At 35.4% G+C, this 17227-nt stretch overlaps 1 protein-coding gene across 1 annotated transcript in view; it reads right to left on the reverse strand.

The window, feature by feature from the left end:
* Nucleotides 1–3273, reverse strand: part of LOC150110080 (uncharacterized) — a 143474-nt gene extending 140201 nt beyond the window's left edge. Inside the window, exon 1 of the mRNA XM_090407740.1 lies at nucleotides 2993–3273. Within this exon, the coding sequence (XP_090263866.1) occupies nucleotides 2993–3141 (149 nt within the window). The 5' untranslated portion in view covers nucleotides 3142–3273. The remainder of the gene's footprint in view (nucleotides 1–2992) is intronic.
* Between the last annotated feature and the right edge of the window lie 13954 nt (nucleotides 3274–17227).

The raw sequence follows: 17227 nt of genomic DNA on the forward strand, positions 1-17227 counted from the left end.
ACTCCTTGCAAAGGTGGAGCAAGCTACCAACACTCCTATCTCGGTATCTCCCATAATGCAAAACACATCTCCTTGCGGATATGTCTATGGTGTTTCGTATATGGTGTTGCACTACCTTATCCCAGTCCTGAAGATACTTTCAGACGCAAACTTTGTTTGCTCACACTTAGATAAAAGATAAAGGATTAAACTAAATTTATTATAGTCTAACCAAGTGAAAAATAAACTTTCAATATCTTTCTCTAAATCCAGAGTAATTTAATAAAAAGGTGGCACACTGTTTTGCAGCTCCTATAGGAAGAAATGACCTTGCTAATGCTTCTGCCTTGGTATCTCCACTTGGCCCTGGCTCCCACTGAAGAGACCTCAATAAAGGTCGAAACTAGTCTGGGTAGTGGCCCTTCTCTTAATGCATAACATTATACATATCCGCAAGGAGATGTGTTTTGCATTATGAGAGGTACTGAGATAGGAATGTTGGTAGCTTGCTCCACCTTTGCAAGGAGTCGCCCATTGTGTTGTACCACTTTACCCCAGTCCTGAAGATACTTTCAGGGGCAAACTTCGTTTGCACACACTTGGATAAAGGATTAAACTAAATTTATTATAGTCTGGCCAAGTGAAAAATAAACTTTCTGATCATGATATTTCTCTTCTATCCAATCAATGTTTGGAAAATTAAAGTCACCCATAATGATCATTTGGTTGGTACCCATAAGGCTAAATTGATGATGCATTTCTTTGCCCCCTATAACTGTGTTGCCAGGTCTGTAACAACACCCCCACTATATATTTCATTTTGTTAACCTCCACTTCACACCAAACAGACTAAACTCATCTCTACAAGGGACATTGTTACCATTATTGTTTTCTTGTATTTCTACTCTAACTGGACTTAAGTCATCTGATATCATTAGTAGCACACCTCCTCCTCTCCTATCTCTTCTGTCATTCCTAAAAATAGTATATTCGTTACACTCGATCCTACTTACCATACCTGATTCTGATAGCCAGGTTTCACTAATGCTAACAATCTTAGGCCACATCGTATTCAATAAAGCAACAAACTCAACCCCTTTGTTTCTAATGCTCCTGGCATTTGTGTATAGACATAATAAATTACGACCTAGCCTATTCTTATAATTAGATATGCAATGTATTTGGTCTTGTTCTAGAATTTTCTCTTTTCCCTCCCCAGACATACTTAAAAGGTCCGAACCCAAGGCATATTTTTCCACTCCTTCGCCACATACATAACCATGTTCAAAGGCATTTATATCTTTATCACATTTGTATACCTTAACTGAACTTTCACACACATTTTCCCCATTCCTCCCCTTTGATGATCTAGTTTCCCTGACTCTCTGCATTAAGTCTCATAACAAGAAGTAATTTCTCTAGGCTTCTGATGCTAATGATTTCTGATTTTATGTTATAATGAATATGAACAAAGGATTAAGAGGCATCAATTTCCACAGATGCCTCTTAATCCTGTCTTCCTATTCATTATAACATAAAATTCCATCAACTGGTATCCTATAACATCCTTTCAGAATCTTATTGGTTTCTATCATATCACCTCTTCTCTTTATGAGCTTCAGTCCTCATGCTCTTATGTCTTCATAATTTACATTATACTGATAGTATCTAATAAAATGAGTTTGTGTGTAGTTAAAGAAGTCACAGCTAGATTTTTCTCTCAAAGAGTAGGCAACAAATAAGTGGAACAGTTTGCCTGTGGAAGTCATGAGTGTATCTATTGTGAATGACTTTAAGTGAAGGCATGAAAGCTAGTGGATGATGTTTTGGCCTCTCTTAAATAAATAAATGCATAAATAAATTTTTGTAAATCAAGGTTGTTTTTTTTCTTCCTCAAACCTTTTGAAGGCATATTTTTGAATGTACATTTAACAAATTAGTGCTTTGTTAAAATTAACTCTTCTATTAATCTGTTTATTTTTTGCAATACTGGCACTCAAACACTTAAAATTTATTTGTAAATCAGTATTTTTTAATTAACATTTCGTAAATTGCCCTACTTAAATTTGTCCATTAGAGTGCTAAAGCAGTTATGCTTATTAAGCCAAAAACACATAAAATAAAACATTACAAACACAAATCAGTATTTTTTTTTTTTTTTAATATTTTGTAAATTGCTGTCTATTTAACTTGGCTGCTTTGTCCATTAGGTGCCACAAAACAGTTATGCTTATTAAGTGAGAAAACAAAAATAAATAAAACAATCAACACTACTCCCTTTCGGGAATATACAGCATTAGATTATTCCATTATTATTCAGGACCCACATGGAGTCACAAGGATTCATTTTGGGAGGCCTATCATAGAGAACACAAATTCTATCATACCATTCTTTCAAGTCATTTACTGTTCATGTTCTCACCACAATCTATTCCAAACTATCCTCCACACAAGAGTTACTTCTCACTCTTATTACTTTTTGAGATGGCCTCCTGTCCTTGCTCTTTTCTCTCATTCTACACAGGATTTATTTTATTTTTAAACTCTACAAACATGTAACATTAGTGACTCACAAAACCTAAGGATCACAGAATATTTAAAAAATAATGTGGCAAGTAATTTACTAAGAACTACATTTAAAGTAAATAAATATATGCTAATGGGCTGAAATCTATGAAAAGAGAATCATGGATACACGAAATTTTGACTCGCTTATTTAAGTTCAGCTGATAATTACTACTTGTTTTCCTTTTAAATAAATGCAGAACATGATATGTGAAAACTTAATTCTCTGTTCTAGATCTTAGAGACTGGGCAAGACTGGAAGCCAAGATAGCGAAAACATTTACAAATCATCTTCTAACTAGAGTAACTATAATTGTTCATTATGCTTTTGGTTTCCCTCTTGGCATTCCTATGTGGTATTCCTACCGTGCTATTGGTAAAAAAAAAAAAAAAAAAAGTCCAGTCCAGCCCAGCCTAGCCATAGAAAAACGCAATAATCTTGATTAACCTGAATGACTCGTATTGAGGCAATGAAAACAATCCTCCTGGTTGTTGACATCCAGGCATGAAGTCTACAAATGTTAAATTTCCCCCTGATGAAGCATGCTGATTTGTAGCTTGATTATAAGATGGGGGGATAGATGCTTCGCCGTACATTGTAGAGTATGAATGAAAAAATGAAATATAATGCTTCGCCGATAATGACAAGTAGCAACAAGTAAAACAAATTATATGATGCTAAAAATAATTGAAGTTTCGTTCAATATTCTGCTGATTATTATGAGAAATGATAAACGCTGTCGACAAATACATAAACATTTCTTCCAACAATACACATTCCAATCGATTCAAAAGCAACCATTGATTTAAAATTTCCTACTCATGTACGAAGCGGGCATCGCAAAGCAACCATTTCTTTTTTTTTTTTTTTTTTTTAAAGAAAAAAAAAAATTATTTGTAATCTCCAAGCCAGGTTTTAAAACTTGTTTCATACGGATAGTTTATCATATCAAGTTCAGCCAACAGCATTTATAATTGAATAAAAATTATAATTAGGCAACCTTGAATATCAGCTAAATTAAATGGCTTATCTAGAATTTAAATAGTTGTATACAATTTAATTACAGCCTATGTAGCTCAGTGGAAGTAGTGTTATTCATTGTTAATTATTTATTTATTTATTTATTTATTTCGTGTGCGAACTACAGAAAATGTAAGCGCATATATATAAATGATTACACGCATACATTTAAAGAAATAGACATTAAAAGAATTGGGATTAAAAGCAAAAATTAAAAGACAAAAATGCCACTTCCATGAACTATTAAGTAAAAACATAAAATGTCAAATTTCACTCATCCAGTGACTAATATACTTTAAAGCTGTTATTTCATTACACTGCATTAAATTTTCTCGGGTACATGTATTATTAATGTCTACTGAGCAGCATTGCAGAAGATGATACATGGTTTGTGTTTCACCACATGAGCAGCTGTCATTGTCTGTGAAGCCCCATCTAGTCATATTCTGCTTTGATCTACCCATTCCGGAACGAAGTCTGTTCAATGTTTTCCATCTTTGTCAGTTAAGATGTAAGCAGGAAGGAAGAGATTCGTTTAAGTTCAGAGCCTCTGAAGATTGTTCTTACCACATTGTTAACCTTGTGGCTTTTATGGAATCAACCAACGGTTCCACTAAGTAATAAAACTTTTCCTCCATCTTAGCCTCTTATGCACTGCATTATTATTATTATTATTATTATTATTATTATTATTATTATTATTATTATTATTATTATTATTATTATGTGACACCTCCAGGGAGTCCAAGCTCATCGACAGAGAGTGTGCCAACAGCATCGAACGATTGAACCGCTTCCAACTACTAACCGCGCTCAAACTTGGCTAACTTTATGCGTGAGTCATTAGTAGCAGAGGCTCTACCAATCGACCAACCTGTCCATACAAAGAATGCCGTTCATCATTTAGTTGTTGTTTCCGCTCATATCTACTCTGTGTAGTCCTTCTGATGTGAGGAGGTGCAATACCAGACAGTGAGTACAGATGGTTAATTTTTGTAGGCTTGAGGCAGCCAGTGGTGTTCTGACATGTTTCATTAAGAACCTTATCAATAATTTTGACATGTGATGATCTTTCCCAAACAGGGCTAGCATACTCAGCTGTCAAAAAGCAGAGTGCCAGTGCAGAGGTGTGCAGTACTTGTGGATTTGCACCCCACGGAGATGATGTTAATCGGCGCAGAATATTATTATTATTACGTGTTTGAGTTTTAGCTGCTGTCTTCTCTATGTGTCGCTTATAATTTAGGTTCCAATCTAGTGTAACACCTAGGTAAGTTGGATATTTGACCAGTTTCACACCATTTAATTCTATATTCAACTCTCTCCTCGCCTCTCTATTATTGAGATGGAAAAGACACATTTCTGTTTTATTGGAATTTGATTTCGGTTGGTTTTCCTTATAGTAAACTGTAAGGGTTTCTAGTTCTTGTGTGAGTTCCTTCTCAATGTCATAAAAGGATTTTACTTGATAAGCTATTGCCTGTCATCTGCATATAAGAAGATTCTTGACCATGGGTTTATAGGCAGGTCATTAGTATATATATATATATATATATATATATATATATATATATATATATATATGAAAAAAAATTGAATGACTAGAACCGAAATTTAATTAAAAAGGTTTTAATATAAACACACTACTAGTTTCGGCATGTAACAGCCTTCTTCAGGTGACATTATGACAATGTTACAGGCCGAAACTAGTAGTGTGTTTATATTAAAACCTTTTTAATTAAATCTCGGTTCTAGTCATTCAATTTTTTTTCATAAAACTATGTACAGTATATTAACCGAGTCAATGATCATTCTGTCATATATATATATATATATATATATATATATATATATATATATATATATATATATATATATATATATATATATATATATATATATATATATATATATATATATATATATATATTAATGTTCATTCTTTACTCGGTAGAACTGTAACTGTATATAAAAAAGGAAATTAAATGACTCTATACCGAGAATAACAAGTTTAATGTCAAGATACAAGGTATCTTAACATTAAACTTGTCATTCAAGCATAAAGTTCACCAGAAAGTGGTTGAGAATGAAAAAGCTAAAATACTCTGGGATTTCAAAATCCAGACTGACAAAAGCTTGGAATGTAATACACCCGATATTACAGTGGTTGAAAAAAGTAAAAACAAAGGTGTTACGTTTATCGAAATATCAGTATCAGGAGATAGTCGGATTGACATTGCCAACAAAGAAAATGAAAAAATTACAAAATATCGCGATTTGCAAATCGAAGATGAACGAATCTGGCAAAAGAAAACGAAAGTTGTTCCCATAATAATAGGTGCTTTAGGCGCCATCCCTAAAACATTGATGCTTTAGGGATGGCGCCTAAAGGGCGGCTGCAGCCCTTGGGTAGGGCTCGAATTGGTGGAACATAACTAGCCTTTTCTTAAGACTGAGGAAGCAAATCAAGATTTAATGAATATTATATATATATATATATATATATATATATATATATATATATATATATATATATATTGAAGAGGAGGGGAGATAGCACAGTTCCCTGAGGTAGACCATTTTTCTGGATACGTCATCTGCTTTTTTTCATCAAAAATCAACAAAGAATCCCCTTTGTTGATTTTTCGCTGAACAGCAGTGCCCTAAATATCTTCACTAACCGATAGCTATTTGTCATGCTGTAAATTTTGACTATAAGCCTTCTAAGATTTAGTGCGTCATATACCGCTGTTAAATCTATAAATACAGCTCTTGTTGCTAACTTCCTTTCAAAGCCGTCCTCAATAAACTGTGTTAAGTTTAATACTTGCCTAGTGCATGATCTTCCTGGTCTAAATCCTGCCTGTTCTTTTATCAGCACTTTCTCCATTTCTGGACTTGATCTGTTCAACATTAACCTCTGATACAGCTTCAGTGTTGTGTATAGGAGAGCTATAGGCCTGTAGCTCTTTGGATTCTCAGCAGGTTTACCCAGTTTCAGGATAGATATTACTTTCGTTTGCCTCCATGTGCTGCGTATTTTAGCAAATTTTCAACAAAAGTTGAAAAATTCTAACAACCACTCTGTTGCCTTTTCTCCCAAATTCCTTAATGTCTCGTTTCTGATATGATCTATACCAGCGGTTTTACCTGGTTTTAAGGTTTTCAGGGCATTTTCTAGTTCCTCTTTAGTAAATGGTGCTTCGACGAGAATATTTTCTAGATCCCTAACTTTTTTTTTTAATAAAATCTTTAGGTATTTTCCCTTCGGTACTTGGTTTACTATTCAGAGATAACTGAGTTGCAATTTGGTTTGCATTTTTATTAACTTCGGCTGCTGTTGTTGTTGTTGTAGAGTCACCAGATAATTTTTTGAGTAAGAGCCAGGCTTTGTCACTACTCTGTTTCATATCTAAGCTTTAATTTTCTCTGCCCATTGTTGACTTCATTTTTCAGACAGTGCTGCTAAGTTTCTCTCCTGCATCAATTGTTTCTGATGAAATGGATCTTTATCATATAGGTCACAATACCGTTCATATATTTCCACGTTGTGCTGTGTAAAACCTGGAATGTAACATGTTCTACAACCTCTTGGGATGTGCTGGTGGCAGACCGTCTAATAGCTTTGAAGAACTTTCCATAATTGTCTGATCTGGGTGCATTGTCGGTGCCAGATTATTTTGCGCCCTAGGCAAAGTTTACAAGTGCTCCCCTTATTTCACAAGTTGGATATTTTTTAAAATGAAATTTTAAATATAAAAAATAAAAATTGTTTTGGCATGCTTTATTAATAATATGCAAAGTAACATACAATATGTATAATATATGAAAATCACATTTTAATTTTTCTTGCCTTCAATTTTGCAAAATTTTCTACCATTTCCTTTAAATCTAGTGTAGAAGCTAGCTCATGTTCGATTGAAATGGTTGCTAAATCTCTTAACCTGTTTTGGGACTTTGTTGAGCGCAAGTATGTTTTAACAAGTTTTAACTTTGAGAAACTACGTTCTCCACTTGCTACTGAAACTGGAAATGTCAGGAGAATTCTTAGTGCAACAAAAACGTTGGGTATGTAGTCGACAAGCTTTTGCTGTACACTATAAAGAATAGTACTGCTTGTGGTGGCATGGATTTTGGAAGTCTTCGAGCTATTGCTTGAAGTTCACTGCAGAGATCCTCGGCACAATGTCTTTATTAGCATTATGAGTCAAAACATTTTCAAGATTTTTGCAATCGTTTAGTAAATCAGCAGTTGTTTTTCAGTTATATTATATATATCATAAAGAAATCCAAACAGAACATTATGCTGCTGTAGTTGTTGGAACCTCTCTTCAATTAACTGCATAGCCATATACAAGACACAATAGTAAAATTCTATTTTGAACTTCTGCTGAGGACCTTGAAAAGCCTCATATTGACATTCATTTTCGAATTGCCGTCTTTGTCTTCTCTTTCTGTTTCTTTCTATTTCAAAATTCGGTTGAATCTCCAGTTCTTTTGCAATTTCAACAGCATCAGTCAAATTTTCTTCAAAACGTTTATCAGTTCTTCATTCTAGAAGGTATTCTTTGGTTACTTGTAGTTGTTCGTAACTGAATTTAAATCAGCCTCCTTTCTCTGTATCGTTTTGCTTGAAATATTTACCTCATAAAGGATGTTGTACAATGCGACAAGGGATACTATGAACTTAAATTTACAAATGGAATCAGCAAGGGCTTTTGCTTCATGTTGGGTAGTATTTCCAGTTGAATTATTTAATCTTGGGTCATCAAAATTTTGCATGAGTGCATCATATATACTGACAAGATGATACCTTAGTGGTTTTAAAGCATCAATGCGTCTCTCCCATCTTACGTTACTCAACGGTTTAATAGTCAAGTCCGAGATACAAGTAGAAAGAATTCGCGAACGATGAGTAGATGCAGAGAAATAGTTGTAAATCTATTGAACTAAAGTAAAGAAGCTGTTGCACCTAAACAACACCTGGAAGCGTCATTGACCACTAAATTTAAAGCGTATGAACTACACGGAATAAAGAAGGTCCGAGACTTTATCTCTAGAACTCTCTTTTGAACACCATTTTCTTTGCCCTTCATATTACTTCCGTTATCATATCCTTGACCACTGAGATTCCCGATCGGTAATTCCAGTTGCCTTAGATGTTCAATTAAAGTTTCTGTTATGAATGAACTGTTAGTTTCCTCTAGAGGGACAAATCCTAAAAAATGCTCTATTACTATTACCTCAGGTTTGGACATCTCACTATCTGATGGAATGACAATATCAACAAAATGTACAATCATTGCCAGCTGTTCAATATGGGTAACGTCTGGAGTTCAATCCAAGAAGACTGAATAATATTTTGTCGATTTTAGAAGGGATAATATATCATATTTTTATAGTTTTTGCCAAGATTTTTATAAGCTCATTTTAAATATTTTTTCCTAAATAATGGATCATTCTTTGTTGACTTTTGACTCTACGTACATGTTCCTTCATTACAGGATTAAAGAGAGCTAAATATTCAACAAGCTTCAAAAAAGTACCGTTATTGGCAGTGAACAAATTTTCGTTAGTACTGCGAAATGTAAGATTTTGTGTGCCAAGTACTCAAACTAAAGCAATCAAATGTTCCAATATTTTCGCCAGTATTGTTCTTCTTCTCTGATTGTTTGCTGATTGAAATTATCAAGGGTTGTTTCTGAGATTAATCGCAATTCAAGTACTTTCCAAGTTTGATAGTTTTTCAAAATGAACAGTACTCCTCTCATGTGAAGAAAGGATTACTCCAATATTTTCCCAGCCTTTGACTCCTGATTTTTGTAGAGTTGATGTATAGTTATTTTACTGAATATTTTACAGCAAAAAAAAACAAAAAAAAAACTGCATCCTTTGATAATGAATATATTAACCATTGACGGTACACTACTTCATTGTTCAGTAGTATCCTCTTGTAGTGTATAGAGGAAAATATTCTTTTTTTGTGAATCTTTGTGGAAATCGTATGATACAATCTGTTGTGGTCCATTTTGTACAAAGATTTGTCGAAAATTATCGTTAAAAGGAGAACGCCAATCCGCGGATCACTGTAATTTAATACAGGAACAGTAGTATTTTCTTCTGGTTTGTCTTTGGAATCATCGCTTTCTTTATTTTGCACATCTGTTTCCTTGTCTGATCTGATCGTTATCGTTAATAAGAGTAACACAACATTCATCTTTCGTATCTTCGGCAAAAGAATTATCATGTTCATCTTCATTAGTTGTTTCTCTTGTGCAAAGATATTTCAAGAAAGAACTATCCTGCTTCGCTAGTTCTTTAGCTTTTTCTGATTTTCTTTTCCGATACCGAGCTCCAGTTGGTCTTTTTTTTTTTATCAGCCATAGTTAACTAAACAATTATACGTTTATAAATAAACTATCTCATATAAAAATAATAATATATAAAATCCTACATAAAAATAAAAGCATTTTTAAAAAAGTCACAGACTTATTATTAATTACTCACACGTTATTATTAATTAATTTATTTAATTCATTTTGGACACTAAAATTAACTCGAAAAATTAATAAATGTTTTTAAAATTATTTTTAACAAATTAATTTTTTATAACTGATTATTGAAAAGCAAAATGAACTCACCTGATTCAATCGCTCGATACTTGAAACAACTTATGGAGATATTGAAACACGTTACACATTCATTTTTTCGCAAATAATCTGAACAGATTATTTTTCAAAGATATTTGAAACAAAAGATATTTTTATTTATTATATTTTTGTTCCAGGCGCCTACTAGAATAGACCTCACACGTTATTATTATTGACATTAACAAAATAAAATTGTCTAAAAAAAAATCAGCTAACGGCTTTTTATTCCCGTATATATAGGAAGTAGGCGAGGTCGTTTTTACTCCTAACTTTTGCAGACTGGGTGGGCAGTTTAATCTCCACTGGTATCCAATCAGAGATAGCTGGCCCAAGGCTATCACTAATTAAGCGGCAGGCAGTGAAGAGAGACGGCTCAACAAGTGCCGCCATCTTGTGGTACCTAACCCTAACACTCGTATTTAATGTCTGAAATAATGTGGATTCTACGGTCAATTTTCTTGAGTTTACGGGACGAAAAATCCGAGTTTCCAGGAGAAAAAATCCGCTTGCTTGTGCCAGAGATCGACTAACTTGGGAACCGGTCAAAAAAAAAGTCTTAGAAAAATTTCCTCTAGTTGCCGACTAGACTCGAAATAAAGTCTTCGTTCGTGCGACCAAGCGCCGTGGTATGCAAACGCCACATCCACTGAACTACACAGGCTCTTATATTTCAGGTTAAATTAATAGATAAATTAATAGGGATTTTTTATTTTCTTTTTTATTTAATTTCAAAATTGTCTGTTATAATTAATTTACAAAAAAAATTATAAAATACCGAAATTTAATATTTTAAAATGTTAACGTTAATCGATACGTAAATCATATATCACTATTTAGTTTTGATATTTTAGTGAAGTATAAATAAAGCATAGCTTGAAGTTTTGTGCCCCTTCATGGGTTGCGCCCTAGGCGGTTGCCTAGTTTGCTTAAATGGTAATGTTGGCCCTGTCTGGGTGAAATGTTGGTCAGGTTTATGTCTCATTCTCTTGAGAATTCCCAGTTAGCTTTTTTAAAATTAAAGCGTCTTCTAAGTGGGATCTCCTTATGTCAGACTGATGGGAAATCTTGCAGCATTATTAGTCTATGTTGTGAACTTGGGGGGGTGCGAATACCTGTTTAGTGCATAGCTATTCTATTACTAACAAATCCAAGGCATGGGTTATAACCTCTTTTCCATCTTCCACTGTTAAATGATGATGGCCGTTTAGGATCGTGTATAAGATTCATTTGATTACTATCAGCCCACTGTTCAACTAACTCTCCATCCTCATTTGTTTCACTATAATCCCACTGTGTGCTTATGACTGTTAAAGTCGCCTATAATAATAGCAGACTTCCTTTGTGCCAAGTAGTACTGGGACATTTCAAAAGCAAAGGTTATACTAGGTGGTTTATATACTGAGAAAACACTGATGTTATCCAGATCTATTTCTTCAAGGATTTATATGTTATTTTGGTTTGTGATTAGGCATCCTGTAACCTGGAGCTCCTGCTGAGTGAAAATATCACTTCCATACTTTTCATGTGGTATTTCTTTCATGAGTTCATTCCAGCAATTTTAGGTCTCACCTGTTGACGTCCTTTATATGTTTCCTGTAGACATAAAATATCACATTTTTGTTCTTTACATATTTTTTTGCAATAAGATCTTCTTTTACAGTGGAAGAGGCCCTCTGTGTTGTGTGAGATGATTGTCAGAGTTGGTGCCCATAAGGGCCTTTGAATTTTAGTCATTCTGTCTCTGATAAAGAAGATGCTAGTCGCACTATAAAACTGTAGAAAACTACAGAAGACTGTATTGAACTATGATATATGGTATATACTATACTATACTGTAGATCGGTGGTAGCAGACGCGGCTTGTAAACAAGCAAACAGGGGTCGCGACGTGAACGCTTATGCTATGACCCCTAGTTAATGACTAAAAGAAGTAAATTCACAAAATGAATTATTTGTAACAAACAGCAAGACTCTTCAAGAGTTTACGGCACACGTAAATATATGATGTATCTAAATAAAATAAATCAGCTAACGCCTTCTATTCCCTTATAGGGAGTAGGCGAGGCCTTTTAACCTATAGCTTTTGGAGACTGAGTAGGCAGTTCAATCTCCACCGGTAGCCAATCAGAGATAGCTGGCCCATGTCTATCACTAATTATATTAGTGATAGACATGGGTCACCGATGAAGAGGCTGGCAAACAAGTGCTGCCATCTCTTGGTACCTAATCCTAACAAGATATGTTACTGTCTGACATAATATGGGTACTACGGTCAATTATCTTGAGTTTACGGGATGAAAAACCCGAGTTTCCGGGAGGAAAAACCCGTTTGCCCGTGCCAGAGATCGACTAACTCGGGAATCGGTAGAAGAAAGGCTTAGAAAAAGTTCCTCCAGTCGGAGACTAGACTTGAACTTAAGTCTGACTTCAAGCGACCAAGCGCAGAGGATGCAAGCGCCACTTCCACTGAGCTACACAGGCCTCATATATGATTTATCTATTTATGATATAGTTATTTTTACTACTATGTATTTATTTAATGAAATAAAGAGCCAAAGGGCTTCACTTCGGCGATGTAAAAATTATTTAAATTAAGGAGATATTTAATACCACATTATTTCAAAGAATTTCATGCTGAATATAGCAAGCTATAAAGTTCGGCGACTCCAAGCGTAAGCAAATACCTGGTTAGTACAATACCGGGAAACTCGTGGTAAAGGTAGTTAAAGCTACAATCACTGTTCTTAGTATTAGCCCTAATGTAAAACTCATCCTCTAGGACAGGGGATCGGGAACCGGCGGCTACGGAGTCGCATGCGGCTCTTGACTGAACAAAGTGCGGCTCTTTTATATTGAATTAAAAGACACATCATTAATACAAACAACTAAATATTGTTTTTGATTTTTTGATACACCTGTTCGTGGAGCTAGATACTATACATGTGACGTGTGTTATACATGAAATTTGTTACGCATGCCTATATGGTAACTAGTGCCACGGCAAAAATTTGAACTGATTGATCAGTTGTCCTATCAAACACCATGGTTTTTAGATACATACGGATTTTAATCAAAATAAATATTGTGTTAGTTAACATATTTATTGTGGTAATAAACTGGTATTTAATTTAGTGACAGGTAATGCTATGCACAAATTAATTACATTAAAAATAAGTACAGGAACTAATTGACTGATGAAAGTTTGAAAGGCGAATTACTATTAAAGTGCATGACATACAATCCAGATTTAAGTAATTGGCTCTGAAGATGCAAAATAAAAAGTCTCATTACTGAATTTTAAATTAAAACAATCAAATATCTATTAAAATACATAATATTGTATTTTTGTTCGGACTAATTCTTTTTGCAATACAAATTCCTTTTTTGCAATACAAATTCCTTTTTTGCAATGTCATACTTAAACATCTTTTGTGATAAAAACTTAATTAAACTTAATGATGTTTTATTTACTGAACATATAAAAAATTTATATGCAAACATAAAAGTGGTATTTGATATCTGGAAGTACTGAATTAAAAACAAATTTACCTAAGTTTGAACTAACAGCACCTTTGAGTCACCAGGACAAATCGAATTGAAGTTGTGGCTCCCAAAATTTTATTTTAATTAATTTTTTTGGTGGAATGGCTCTTTGGTTTCAAAAAGGTTCCCGACCTTTTTGAACCAAAGGAGATATATGTTGTTTTACATTAAGGGAGATAGGTCAATGCCCAGACCGGTTTCAACCCTATGTATAGGTGAAGCAGGCTGTAAAAATAAGACGATCCCAAAAGATCGCCCAACTCAGCGTTGTTCCACTCAATGACAGGCTCACCCCGTCACTGAGATCTTCTCAGCATTGGCTCTACTCAGTTGCAGGCTCACCCCCACCACCAAACAGAGCCATAATCTCAGCGGTGGACCTACTCAGAGACAGGCAAAAACCTATCCCCCAAGCAGAGCCTCTCTGAGCCCCCCCCCCCACCGGTGGCAACCTTTATTGAGGTCTCATCAGTGAGTAGGTAGACCAAAGAATACCAGGAATGTAGCGATAATAGCTTTAGTACTTTACATTACGAGTTGTCAAAGAGGTGCACAAATAAATTAATGAAATAAAGAGCCAAAAGGCTTCACTTCGGAGATGTAAAAATTATTTAAATTAAGGGGATATTTAATCCCATATTATTTCCAAGTCGAATAAGAAACTCTAAGATAGAAATCAAATCAAAGAATTTCATGCCGAATATAGCAAGCTATAAAGTTCGGCGAGTCCAAGCGTAAGCAAATAGTGGGTAGTTCAATACCGGGGAAATCCGTTGTAAAGGTGGTTAAAGCTACAATCACTGTTCTTAGTATTAGTCCTAATATCAAAACTCAACCCCCTAGGAGATATATGTTGTTTTACATTGACATAGATAGGTCACTACCCAGACCGGTTATCACTACAATCTTGGTATTCTTTGGTCTAACTACTCACTGATGAGACCTCAATAAAGGTTGAAACCGGTCTGGGTAGTGACCTATCTCCCTTAATGTAAAACAACACACATCTCCTAAGGGATGTGTTTTACATTAGGGCTAATACTAAGAACAGTGATTGTCGCTTTATCCACCTTTACCACGAGTTTCCCTGGTATTGTTCTACCCAGATATTTGCTTACGCTTGAACTCGCCGAACTTTATAGCTTGCTATATTCGCCATGAAACTCCTTGATTTGATTTCCATCTTAGAGTTTCTTAATTCGGCTTTAAAATAATGTGGGATTAACTATATCCTTAATTTAAATAAAATGTATTTATTTGTTATTGGTTTAATAAAATAGACTCAGTGGTGTTTGCACTCCTCAGCAATAGCAGGCCCGAAGGCAGAGCGTCGAAGTTCGATTATAGTCACCGACTAGTGGACCTTTTTCTAAGCTTTTTTTTTCGACCAGTTACCGAGATAGCCCATATCTTGCACGGAAAAACGGTTTTTTTTTCGCCCAGAAAAAAACCCCGCTTTTTCGTCCCGTAAACTCAAGAAAACTTTACCGTAGAACTCATACTATTTCAGACATCAAAATTATTATGTTAGGATTAGGGACCATGAGATGACAGCAATTTTTTGCATCTTCACTTCATGCTGCTCAGATTAGTGATAGCCTTGATTGGCTATCAGTGGAGATTGAATTGTCCAATCAGTCTCCAAAAGTTAGATAGGCTAAAATGGCTTCGTCTACTCCCTGTAAGGGAATAAAAGGTGTTAGCTGATTTTTATTGATACAATTTAATTGGTTTAATGAAAAGATATTTCCCACCAAACAGGCAATTAATAAGGATGGTGGTGTGGATGGGGGGGGGGGGAAGAGGAGGAGGCTGATAGACAGACATCAGAGGATGGTGTATAGTAGAGTGGAATAAAGCCAAATGAGGGTGACTACTGGAGTACCCCAAGAACTTGCGTTTTTTTGGGATCGGGAGGCGGTGAAGAGGATTCAGTGATGAGTGGCCAAGCTGGTGACAGTTCTGTGGAATGTTCCTTATGAGGCCAGATACAGGGTATGTAGGTCGCAGAGCTTAGCTCACAGGTGGAGAGGGGATGTGATAGAAACTTATATGTCATTATTATTATTATTATTATTATTATTATTATTGAGAGCCTGAGTAACTCAGTAGAAGTGTCATTTGCACTCTACAGTGCTTGACCGCACGATGAAGTGCGTTCGAATCTAGTCGCCAACTAGAGGAACTTTTTCTAAGCTTTTACTCGACCGATTCCAGAGTTAGTCGATCTCTGGCATGGGCTAGCGGGTTTTTCCTCCCGTAAACTCAAGAAAATCGGCTGTCGAACCCACACTATTTTCAGACATTAAATATATTATGTTAGAGTTAGGGACCACCAGATGACTGCACTTACTAGCCGCCTTCTTCACTGCGTGCCGATTAATTAGTGATAGCCTTGGGCAAGCTATCTCTGATTGGCTACCAGTGGAGATTGAACTGCCCACTCAGTCTCCAAAAGTTAGAGAGGGCTAAAAAGCAGCCTCGCCTACTCCCTAAACAGGAACAAAAAGGCGTTATCTGTTTTTTTTTTAAGAAAGACCTCCAGCGAATCAAGAACTCATCGAAAAAGGCCATACTATTCGCACCAGCTGTAATACTTGTTCTTGAATTCATTCACCCTACACACACACACACACACACACACCACACACACACACACACACACACACACACACACACACACACACACACACACACACACACACACACACACACACACACACACACACACACGCACGCACGCACGCACGCACGCACGCACGCACACACACACAACACACAACGGCAATCCATTCCAATCACGCACTACTCTATGAGAGAAAAATTTAGCCCTACCCCCCCCCCCTTTCTTCACAGCATTCATTCTCAACTGCCATGAATGTCCTCGTGTCCTTTCTCCACCTACTATGCAAAATGAAAAATTCCATCTACTGAAATTCTGTATAATCTTTTCAGAAATTTGTACGTCACGATCATATTACACCCCTTTCTCCTGTTTGCTAGTCTGCAGTCTACGAATTTTCAATCTGTCTTCATTATCAGCATTCTTCAATCCTGATATCATTTTTAACATTGTCCTTTGTGCTCTTTCCACTGTATCAGTATCACCACGGAAACCAGGAGATACCATACAATAATCCGATTGAGGTCTTATCAAGGCCTTGTACAGAGGAAAACTGGCTTTCTTATCTTTACATGTCAAGGATGTCCAGGTTCTTTTGAGCAATGCCATTATTTTCTGAGTTATATTTACGATTTTTGCTATATGACCCTTGAACCTCAACTTACAGTCTACTAAAACTTCAAGATCCCTTGCCTAATCAGCTCTTTTAACATAATCCCACCAATATTATACAACATTGGATATCTAATCACACCAGAGTGCATGCCACTTGAAAAAATCACTACTATTGCAGCCGTATGTCTCAACTCTAACTGGACTCAGTTTACCCTTACATTTATTAACATTG

The sequence above is a fragment of the Typopeltis vanoorti genome, chromosome 1 (assembly GCF_054136105.1).
Source record: "Typopeltis vanoorti isolate ZY-2024b chromosome 1, IOZ_Tvanoo_1.0, whole genome shotgun sequence".
Lineage (NCBI taxonomy): Eukaryota > Metazoa > Arthropoda > Arachnida > Uropygi > Thelyphonidae > Typopeltis > Typopeltis vanoorti.